Source organism: Cloeon dipterum, chromosome 1, assembly GCF_949628265.1.
Source record: "Cloeon dipterum chromosome 1, ieCloDipt1.1, whole genome shotgun sequence".
Lineage (NCBI taxonomy): Eukaryota > Metazoa > Arthropoda > Insecta > Ephemeroptera > Baetidae > Cloeon > Cloeon dipterum.
In genome coordinates this window covers 19,869,980-19,881,480 of record NC_088786.1, presented here as the reverse complement: position 1 = coordinate 19,881,480, position 11,501 = coordinate 19,869,980, and the positions used below count along the sequence as shown (strand labels likewise).

The 11,501-nt window shown below is 39.2% G+C and overlaps 1 protein-coding gene across 7 annotated transcripts in view; it reads right to left on the bottom strand.

The window, feature by feature from the left end:
• Window positions 1-1,723: 1,723 nt before the first annotated feature.
• KaiR1D (Kainate-type ionotropic glutamate receptor subunit 1D) overlaps window positions 1,724-11,501 on the bottom strand; it is a 40,519-nt gene continuing 30,741 nt past the window's right edge. For 2 of the 7 annotated variants that reach the window (XM_065493316.1, XM_065493333.1), the window contains exons 7-18: window positions 9,661-9,828; window positions 9,354-9,377; window positions 9,149-9,301; window positions 8,429-8,647; window positions 8,081-8,372; window positions 6,908-7,046; window positions 6,492-6,629; window positions 5,942-6,140; window positions 5,588-5,819; window positions 5,279-5,394; window positions 4,266-4,421; window positions 1,724-2,599 (exon numbers count right to left, since the gene is read on the bottom strand). In XM_065493316.1, coding sequence (XP_065349388.1) covers window positions 2,378-2,599; window positions 4,266-4,421; window positions 5,279-5,394; window positions 5,588-5,819; window positions 5,942-6,140; window positions 6,492-6,629; window positions 6,908-7,046; window positions 8,081-8,372; window positions 8,429-8,647; window positions 9,149-9,301; window positions 9,354-9,377; window positions 9,661-9,828 — 2,058 coding nt within the window. In that variant the 3' untranslated portion in view covers window positions 1,724-2,377. Of the gene's footprint in view, window positions 2,600-3,405; window positions 3,455-4,158; window positions 4,422-5,278; window positions 5,395-5,587; window positions 5,820-5,941; window positions 6,141-6,491; window positions 6,630-6,665; window positions 6,804-6,907; window positions 7,047-8,080; window positions 8,373-8,428; window positions 8,648-9,148; window positions 9,302-9,353; window positions 9,378-9,660; window positions 9,829-11,501 lie in introns of all 7 variants that reach the window. The other 5 variants (XM_065493362.1, XR_010575442.1, XM_065493324.1 and 2 more) reach the window with 5 other exon arrangements.

Here is an 11,501-nt window from a genome sequence, read left to right as displayed (position 1 = left end):
GGACGGAGCCATCGGCCGCCGCCGCCACGTGACCCCTCCCCCACCCCCTGCGCGGGCTTAATTTTAGAAGTCGGCCGGCGGGCCGACGCCGTGCCAACTGGGCTGCACCCCGAGCCTTCGCTGTATTTTTACTGCCGCCGCGCGCGGCCGACGTGACACTCACTCACGCGCAATTTGTCATTTTTCCTCTTTTTTCTTGTTTTCATTGCTCCAGAGGTGAATATGGAAAGGTCACGCGTGCCCAATTGCCGTCCCGCTATTACCACGGAACGTGCGCGTCAATTGTCCGTCCTTTTTTTTAAATGAAACAGCAAGAAATTTCGTTTTTTTTGTGGATGTGGGGGGAAGAATTAAATTTCTTCTCAGCATTTTAAAATTTAGACATTTAAAATGTTTTATCATTCAAACTCTAGACGTAAATACTTCCCATAAAAAAATTGGGAAACTTTTTTGTGAACTAAAATTGAATGAATTGAAGAATGATGTATTGATTATTAATTTTCGCAGCGAAAAAAATTAAAAATTTGTTAGAAGAGCTCTATTGATGCAGCCAAAACATGTTTGACTTAATTAGCTGTTTCTCCTGTTGCATCATATATGGCATTGAAGCTGTTTCTGTACCGGCTGTACCGTGTGAAACATCAAAGAGCGATTTAAGGCGTCTCACGTAAGTCAAAAGATCCTTTTTTATTTAAATACCCAATGTTTCTCAATCAATACTGTTGGAGAAAATTTTCTGCATATTTTTAAATTTTTCTTCTATTAAATAACTGGTTATTTCCCGAAAAAAAAAACATTGGACTGTCTTTTATATAAATTTCCATCCCTTTTACCAAACCCAATTTTGGCAGATGGATTCGCCCCGCCTTGTGCGTTTCCATTATGAGGCTGCAGGGTCGCGCAGGGCGGGCGTTATTTACTGTCGCGACCTGTTATTAATATTAACGGCGGCTCCTTGTGGGACGCATTGTTGTATTTATTGCAGGTTAAAGGCAACGAAGCGTCTGCGCTGCTTGTTTGTGGCCCACCTTTCCCGCAATAACGTCGCGCACATTGTTTCTATTTTTATTGTGGATGCCCGCAGGTGATGAACGACTGCTGTTTTTGTAGGAGACATCCAGTAAATTATTTTACCAAGTAAGGCAAAATTGTTTTTGTAATAAATAATAGGAAATAAATCTCTAGATGGGATAAAAAGACTTGATTGAACAAAACCAGTATTGAACGATTAATATTAACAATGTTAATTTGTGTTTGATTGTGATTAATGACTTGAAGTGGATTGATTGAAAATTATTAGAAATTTTGGTTGCAATGAAAAATTGACCAAGTTGTGTAATAATCAAAAGAGCTGCTACTCAGTTAATATAAAATGCAAATTTTGTCAATTTCTTCCAAAATTTATAGCGCTTGACCGTATTTTCTTGGCAGATTTCGATTCCTCTCGTCGAGATCTATCCAACGGTGCATGAAACTTTTGGAGGAAACTCTTTGTTTTGAAATAAAATAACTTTTCAAATAGGGAGACAGTCCTTACCATTTGAAAATCATTCTAACTTTGCAGCATACTTTATATAAAATTCACAGTGATATTTAGCTCAATTCTGGCGGAACTGAATGCTTGAAGCATTGGAGACAAGAATTTTTTAGAATTTTTCAGCAGGAATTCTCTTTAATTTATTTATTTGATGCTGTGGAAGATTCGTGAATAAAACAGCTGAGGTAATTTGCAAAAATTGTTTTATTTCTTTGGTCAATAGGGGGTGTGTACAACAGACATTTAAATATTTATAACCATTTTCCATATTAATAATAATTGTATATAGTATCCTCGATAGACAAACTCAATCTCTCGTCGCTCCACTCAAATTCGTACCCTTTTTTTTTATAATTATTACTCTTTTTTGTTTACCATTAAAAACATGTTTCGTTTAATTGCGGTTTTGGTTAAAATTGTACACTCTTTATTAGGCCCTAAAATCTAATTTTGATGTTCTGAGAGATGAGACTTTGATAAATCATAAAGCCAAAAAGACAGAAATGTCCGTGCTAAACTCTAGCGCGGGATGGAAATGCTTTTAGAAATCGATCTTCTTTCTATTTTAATTACGTGTATACAGCGATATATATGTTCATGCAGAGTAAAATAAATGAATCAAAATAAAAACAAAACATTTGCTTGGAATTTGGCCATTTGTGACCATTACACAAAGACAAGTAAGTAATATTATAAATTCAGAGGTGAACACCGAAATGATTAGTTAGGTGACGACTACATTCCTACGCGGAGATTTTTTGTTCTGTTTTAATTTTGCTGAATTGTAATAATTCGTCGCGCGAGTCTTATATGTATTTTATTTCCCGATTTTGTTGTTTTTCAATTGAAGGGGTCCTTGAATTGGTTGCTGGACACATAGCCGTGCTGCGAGTAGGGGCTGAGGGGAATGAAGTGCTGGCCAGACATGTCCACCTCCAGTGGCAGGCCCCCGGGGGGCTGCTGCTGGCGGGTGTGCCGCCTCCGCGGGGCTGGCCGTGTCGAACCTCTACAATTGATTGCATGCCGCAACTCGTATGCCATCTCAGCACACAGGGAAGAAGGCTGCAATGCACAAGTGGGGAAATTCAAATTTAATTCTTTTGGTTATCAAATTGTTACATTGGCAAATAAAATTTCTTTTTAAAAAATATTTTCGTTTTTTAGTACAATTCTTTATTTTTTATAATTTTCAAAATTTTAATTCAACCTAAAAACAATTCAGGATTTTCCAGCCAGTGCAATGATGATGTTACTTTTAAATTAATGCACAGGGGATTGTAAATCAGTGTGAAATCAGTTTTGTTTTTGCTATTGGAGATGCTGATAATTGTTTAATTCATTCATTAAGTGCATAAAATATTCATTCCATCTTGAAATATTTTGTTCCTTCAGTTCCTTGTGTGTTTAATTTGATTATTAACCTTAAATTAACATCTTTAGAATACTAGTTAATTTTAAATAAAGGGTATTTTTTTAAATGCAGATATAATTTTAATTTGCAATTTTCCTTAAATCCTCTCTGTTTTAAAATCCAACATTCGGAATTCAGAAAAATATCAGTTCAGCAAACGTGACAGCAAAGATTTTTCTTTTGGAAAATCATCATTAATTTTAAACATGATTGGCTGGAATAATTTTTTACTCAAAATTGTACTTTAGTCATCTTAGCTTTATTTTCGCAAATGGTCAATAATTGAAGCGATTATTTTATCTCATCTTTTAATTCATCCAAAAATAAATGCTCAGATAATTTAAAAATTATATTCATATTCATTTTTTACACAATTTTACGCGCAACTGCAATGGAACTTATTCATGCTTTTTTAATAAAAACAAAGAAGAACAGCAAAATAGGAAACATAACATACCTTTGATTTTCCAAGCAAATGCAGCGCAACAACACACTCAGTTAGAAAACTAAACAAGAAGCAAGCGACACCAAAATTAATAAAATTCACAATTTTTCGCGTCTCTGGCCAGACCAGGGTAGCAAAGAAAAACTCGGTCGCTCTATCTTAAGCTCGTATCATAGTGCAAATAAGATGTAGTCAATCAAAAAACATTTAAAATTTGTAACATTAAAATTTCAGTAAAATTTTGACGGTGTATTTTAGGAAAAAATGTTCATTTTTTAAAAGAATTGCACTGGAATTTAATATTTGAAAGAGCAAATCGATTACGAAGGGTTGAATTAGGTTTTATCTATTTATTTATTACGTTTCCACCGATTTTCGGCACGTCATGTCAAATTGGCGACTGGGTGATTCAGCAGCCAAACCTTATTCGATCCTCAGGAATCGATTGGAAATTTCAAAAATTAATTTCCAGTGCTACTTTTTGATCAAATGAAAGGAGAAAGGAGCCATTTAAACTGTTATGTTCTTTTCCAGGAAACATTTATGCAATTGAATAATTAAATTTAAATATTCTGAAAATATGGAGATTTTTTATGAACACCCGTCTGAATTTCACTTCGCAAGACAAAAATAATTGTAGCATTTTTTGCATTTATAGCTGAAGCGATTCGCGCCCACAAATAGTCAGAGCGTGGAATGCGAAAAAATCGGATTGGAAAACAAAAGAGAAAAAAAGAGTCTGCTATGAGAGGAGAGGGGCAGTACCTTAGATACACTAGAGAGAGCTACGAGGTGTAAGATACCGGGGTGCCGAGTTGGCTCAGAGACTGGCGGTGCTCGAGGTGATTGTTGGAATTGTGCGAGAGCCTCACCCGCTCCTCGACGGCCACCTTGCGCGACTTCCACACGAACTCGGCGACGGCGATGACGCAGGCGACGCCCATGCCGCCCAGCAGCACCACGAACACGCCGCCCACGTTGGCCAAGCCCAGCTCGTTGGCAGCGCTGCTGCTTTTCGACGTGTCGTCCTGGCCGAAAAGAAATGAGAAAACCACGTGGTCAGTGCCGAATGGTTTAATCGATATGGGAAAAATCAAAAGAGAGTCGTTTGCAAACTTACTTTGAGCTGCTCGAGAGTATTGCCGAAATTTTTGAAAGCATCGAATTAGATCAGTTTTAGGATATGTACACGAGCTACACACGACTAATTAGCAAATCAGGGTCTTAATTAATGTTGAGAGAGAAATAGTGCGTGATTTTTTGTTTGTTTGTGAGTTTGCTAAAAGTGAACTAAAGCGAAAGCGCGGCTAACCTTTTTTCTGTAGGATAAGTGAACATTACACCGGCATTTAAGTGACGAGAAATTTCCATAATTACATTTCAATACTTCCTAAGTGATATGCAAGTGTTATTTTGGGGGTTTAAAAATAAAAACTGTCAAACTTTAGGGGACTGCAGGGGAAAGAATTGTAGGGTGACATTTTGCATGCCTTGCAAATCGAACCAATATAGAGCCCGTCAGCGTCGGTAAAGGGGCTACACATGCGAATTTAAATTTATTCATAGGTCATAAGGGCTACCCTGACGCCAGGGTTCGGATATTTTTTACCGGTTCTGATGGTCTTATTTGACCTCAGGGTGGCCCCCAGTATGCTCCGAGGGTACACATAAACCGATCGTTTAATAAACAGCGTGAAATTTCACTTGCACACCACTCAGGGCAGGATTTGTTTTTGTTCATTTATTTATTCTCTTAAATTTTCCGAGATTGCCGGTGTAAAGTTCGCTTATGCCAATAATTTTAATACAAGGAGGGACCGACGCGGGCGTTACCAAACTTTCCGGCGGTCCCTCCTTGCGCGCAGGAGTAAAAATCGCAAGTTACCCGACACGATCCGCCACCCCTCTTTTCCTTCCACCACCTGGTCTTCAAAATGTGCAGCTTGCCCTCCTCCTGCAGCTTCAGCACCGCGCCGCTGATCGCCGTCCTGTACGGAGAGTCTGTAGCAAAAAATAAAATTAATGAAAACTGAACCAAACACATTAAATACAACCAACAAGATAAATAAGGGTTGGATATTTTTTTAACTATTTTACGTACAGTTTCATTTAAAGATTTCTAATTTGTGAAAATCACTCGTAACTGGAGAGATTTGCCAAATTAAATTGGTGCAAAATAATTTTATTCACTCACTGGGTGGCATCGCGATTCCGTAGCCCTTGGAGTCGAGCAGGCCGCCGACCTGCGTCAGTTCGCAGTTTCTCTCGATCACGTACTCGATCGACGTCGACTCCATGAGGAAGGCGTAGCTGCCCTTGCCGCGCACCACTCGTTCCACCCCCTCCGTGTTGGAGGCGGCGAAAACCGACGGCCGGGCCGACTCCATGAATGACCACATGCGCTGGTACGTCGAGAAGTTCGAGTCCTGAACAGAATTGCAAATTTTTAATGGTGCACACGATATCAAACACCCAACTAATATGTGTTTTTTTTTTTACTTAAATTCAACTAAAATTTCGCCCCAACAGCAGTATTTATTTTACTTACCCTGAAGAAAGCGGCGGTGGATCCTCCCCTGAGGGCGCCGTACTTGATTTTGGTCTGCTTGGCCAGGTCCTCGGCGGACTCGATGGGCGAGTCCATTCGCTCGACAGTGAGGAAGGCGGCCAAGTTGGCAGTGTACGAGGAAATCATTATGAGGGTGAAGAACCACCACATTCCGGCTACCATGCGAGTCGACACGGCCCTGCGCGCATCGGAAGCCGATATTAGGGCGAAATATAATGAGTCTGAGATCGAGAAATGGAGGGAGAATGAAACACGATCGACAATTTTACATAATTTACAGCTGGAGAGTTCAGAATTGCATTTCCGGTTCGTTTGTGGAATTTTGAAAACGCATTAACTGTACAAGGCAAGCAGTGAATTTTACTGCATGAAATATTGAAACTCTTTGTACAAGCGAGCCTTACTATATCAAGATGCAAACACGCCGGAATGTCAAAGAGAAAAAGGCTGTAAAACGAAAAAAGAGAGAGCCGGTCAGAGGGGAAAATCAAAATCAGTGTGTCGTGTGTGTCAGTGCGAGAAAACTCACTTTGGTGCAATATCTGAACCCTGTTGCATCAACGAGCCAATGGTAAACCAGAGGCTGTTCAATATTGAAAACTGATTCTCCAAAACGTCGGGTTCGTCATTACACGGGTGCGGATTGTCCCATTCGTATGGACTAAACCTGAGAACAGGATAACCAAACCTTAGTCAGACTTACTTAGGCAAGAAATCGCAGCCCTGTTGCATTAGAGATCCAATGGCAAACCACAGGCAATTTAGTAATGTGAATTGATTTTCTAAATGGTCTGGTGATGGATTACAGGGGTGTGGATTTTGCCATTCGTATGGTGTGAATCTGAAATTGCAACAACACAATGTCTCCACTTGATTAGCACACAATATCAACACTCAAAACGCGCTGAAATTGTTAGGCGAAAGAGTGAATCAATTCATTTTTACCTGGCGAGGATGAAAAGCAAAACCGAAACCCCGAGGTAGGCCGTGGCCATGTAGATCCACACGTCTAGGGACAGGGGGGACAGGAAGGAAAACAGGTTTGGCGGCTGTTTTATCGGCTTCCTGTACAGAATGCTGATTCCTGTGGACATGATTTCAATTTTTTTTTTAATTATTACACTATTGCTACTGCAGTTTTTTCCTTAAGGTTATTGAGGCTTTTTCTTATAGTTTTGGAAATAATTTAAAAAATTGTGTCTAAAAATAATTGAAAATATTTTGTTTTGAATTGAAAAAGCTATATTATTCCTTTTAAAATAATTTAGATTTTCAGACTCATTTATAGGCTCGGGATTTTCAGACGTTTTTATTACGTGAGCACGTACAGCTACAGGAGCACCGAACTACAACTCCAATAGGAGTTTGTCGGGCTTGTCATTAACAAGTATTATTCTTTTCTAAAAAGATAAAATGTTTTTAGACGGTTTTATTGGTTTTGGAGATTATTTGGACGTTGCAGACAAATAATTTAGATCGCTTTTCTATCCAAAAAATCTCTTTGTGTAATTCGGAAAAATAAATAGGTGGCAAATTTTTCTTAATTTTGCATTGTATTATAAAAGCAAAAAGGGGTTTAAAATTGAAATTTACAGATGAAATAAATTATGCAAAACATTTCTGAAAAATCATCCACAAAAATGGATGTTATAAATGGACAAATAATTTACAAGAACAGTGAAAGGTTTCAAACAAATTTAATTTTTGAGGGAAGCTTAAGGGCGATATTTTGGCGGTTTTAGACAGTTAAAGTGTTGCTAAAAGTTTCAAATTTTATTAATTAGTGAGCATTGGATACCTAACAGAAAATTGGATATGATTCTCATAAAAGAATAAAATGGTCGCGATCTCTAAAAATCCCAAAAATTTACTTATTATTCAAGTTAATTTTTAAAATTTAAATTCTTTTGTACGTTAAAAATTTAAAACTTCAATTTACATGTCTTCAGCTTTTTTTAAATTTCCACTATATCACACCCTCAAGTGAAAATTTGATCTCAAGAATCCAAAACAAACCATGAGGTGTTTTTTTAATTCCTTGTTTCTGATGAATAAAGAAATAAAACAATTTTTCTCTTTTTTTATTTTTAAATTACTAAAGGATCTTTTAAAAATTACCCAAGTTCATGAAGGGCATGGTGAAGTCAACCGCCTGCTCGCGGTCGTAGGTGATGGTAAGGTCCGCGATGGCCAGGTCGGCCCTCTGCTCGAGCAGCTCGCGCACCATTCCGTCCCACTCCTTGGTTTCCCTGTTCAGCGAGCCATACCTGCCGTCAGGCACCAGCTTGAACGTGTAGTTGAAGCCAAGAATCTTGGAAATCTCCTCGATGAGGTCGATGGCGTAACCTTCAAACTGGTCGTTGCCCGACAACTGCTCGCTAGAGTCCTTCCTCATGCAGTAGGGTGAGCTCTGAAAAAAAAAATAATTTAAAACCAGTTCTATTTTGGATTAATTTTTCTCATCACCAAAATCAGGGTGACCACCAGGGTTTTGTTGTGCAGCGACTCCACGATCTGCGTGTAGGTTTCGCCGAAGGTTCTTGTGAAGTTGACGCCCTGAGTCGAATTCCAGGTGCCGATGGCCTTGAGACCTTCCCTACCCAACTCGACGATGTCCAGCACGAAGCTGGAGCGGAAGCCTTGGTTGTCGAACTTGATCACGCCCGTCAAGCCCCGCATCTCCACCTGAAATCAATCGTGCAGCTTACAATAGTTACTGTAAAATTTAAAAAATTATTAATATGCAAACAAAATAATAACTGCTAATAAATTAATTTAGTTATATTAAATTATTTAATATTTTAGAATTGTGTATTTGAATTTTTTTGTAATTATTAATTATATTTATTTTAAATTTAAATAATTTTTTATCATTATTATTTTGTGTGGTTAAAAAATTATAACTTTCTGGAATAAACAATTCTTAAATTCTTTAAAATATTATCGTAAAAATTAAATAAATTAGTATAGCGGTTCCATTTAACTGTTACGGATATTTAAAAGGTAATTATTCTTTGAAGGGTTTGTTATCATTTTTATACTTCTGATGACTTAAAAAGAGCTTTGCTAACGATTCAAATTTCCGATAACGTATCCGTTGGAGAGGTACCTTGGCACACATAATTATCTTATAGCGTCTTTTCCACTATATTCATGTAATATTTTACTCCAGAGAAAATCACGCACCACTTTCATGTAGTTGATCAGACTGTATCCATGCGGCCAAGTATCTGCCGAGTCGCAATTCAAGGGTTTGATGTCGATTCGCTGGGACGAGTCCAAGTCGTGCAGCGCCTTGGCGAACAAGTGCACCGCGTCGTACATGAGAGCCGTCTCCGTCTGTCGATGATATAAATTAAAAAAAGCGGTAATAAATTCGTCTCAGTCTTACCTTCACAAAGGTGGAATTGTCCTTCTGCAAAACCGGAAAATCTTTTTAAAAAAACAATGTTTGCACAAACGGAGGAGAGAGAGCAAGATGGATTATGTGCAGCTGATCGATTTTCGATATATGGTCGTGAGGCAGGCAGATTTTCAATGATAAAATTACTCTACTTCAAGCAAAGCTGGCGTTCGGGGCGTTCTGGCACCTCGGGGGCGAGGGTGAAAAGGGGTTTGCTGGGAATGGGTCTCTAATTCTACATCGCAAAGTGGAAAACAGCGAGACAAACAGCCAGACATCGATCATTGTCAAATACCCGCGTGAGTTGGGCCCCTTCTGGCTTACGGCCGAAGCGAGTCTCGCTGCCGTAAGCCCAATCCCTCATCACCTTTATCACGTCGGCGCGGTCAGGGTCCACGAGGCGGAAGGCCGTGATGTTGGTGCCGCCGTACTTGAACTCCTCCAGGTCCACTGTGTGAAGATCCTGAAGAAATAAATTCATTATTTTACACATTTTTTAAAACGTTCCATTTTTTGGGGTTTACGGGATTTTTTTGTTTCGACAGTTGAGCCAGTTGCTATGAGACCATCCAAATATAGAATAATTGGTATTTTGTCAGAAGGATTGGCCAAAGTAAATATAATAAACCAGGAAATTTGTTTTTCCAGACGCTTGTTAAAAACATCTTTTGCAACTCTCGCTTCAGTGCCAGTACACACTTTCCTTTTGATTTTCACATAAAAAGCCCGGAGATATTTTCAGATATAAAGAAATTCTCGCAGCCGGCAAAGTAATTAAAAGACACAAAAGGCGTCCCACTTGTGCAATCCGCTCCAATCTTGTCTCGCGCGGCGCAGATTTTTCGTTCCGCACAACCGCATTTGTGAAAATAAATCCACAGCACAAAGCGATTCGTCTTGGTGGGGACGAGCCCTTCAAAAGCAGCCCTTTTTGCCGCAAATGCACACACGCGCGCGCTCCAGACAAAACGTGACCGCAGAACTTGGCAATCGCTTTGAAAGCAAAGAGAATATTGAAACGTGGCCGCAGAAACGGGCAAACTTTCGCAGTTGAGACGCCGCGCAGGGGCAACAGGTGCCGAAAAAGTTGCACCGTCAGCACCGCTCTCGCTCGTCATTAGTGGCTCAACGGTCGCCGCCTTTTTGCTGTCGCCGTCTTCTTAATTGTCGATCCAGACCGAGAAGGGCTGTTGTGGCCCCTGACCGCGTCTCTCGTTGGGAAGAGTGTTTGTTTTCAGGTGGGCGACAACAACAGAGGGGAAACTTGGAGAATTAGCTTTTTCGTCTGGTGTTTGAGACGGAATTGGAAATTACGCAATGCGAGTGAGATCTTGGAGGAGAAATAGAGCAGACATTTTTGTTTATATTTTAGAGATTGTATGCAATTTATGCCTAAAAAATAAAGCGACCAAATTTAAAATCACCTTATTTACTCGTTGTTTTTTCATTGCTTCTGAGATTCACACTATAGTAAAAAAATTAAAAAGAAAAAAAAAAGAAATTGCAAAATCTAGAACAGCTATTTTCTAAACATATCCAGGGAAACGCTGGAATGAACCGGAAAAATATGACGATTTTCTGTGGCTTTCGATGAATGATAATATTAATATTCTCATTTTCCATTCATTCAGTGCTTCCTGGATATGCTAAGAAAACTTAAGGTTTTTCTAGATTTTCTAAATTCCGCTCATAGGTTTTATTAGTAAATTAAAATTTATATTGCGATTAAAATATTTTCTTCTCTTCTTTGCTGGGACCGAATCGTTTGAATGATTTTATACAATATTCTTACATTATAGAAATAGCTTAAAATCCGCAGATTAAATTGTTTTTCTCGATGATCCGTTTCGAAAGGAATCCAGAAAAGGATTTCAGGTTGATTAACGGTTAGGTGTGGAGACCCAATTCAGCACAGCGTGGACGCGGAATGTCGTTAGCGGGTAAACGGCTTCTCTCGCGGATTGACAAATGACGGGGTCGCGCCCGCCCTTTTGACGACGTGGTGGCGAAAAAATAGCCCCTTTCATGGCCTCGAGCCTGCCTGCCTGCCGTGAATGGCGTGTTTTATTTGCTGCCGCGCCGGCTCTATTTGCCTTTCAGATGTGCGCCAGATTTAGCACCGTGTAATTTAGATTA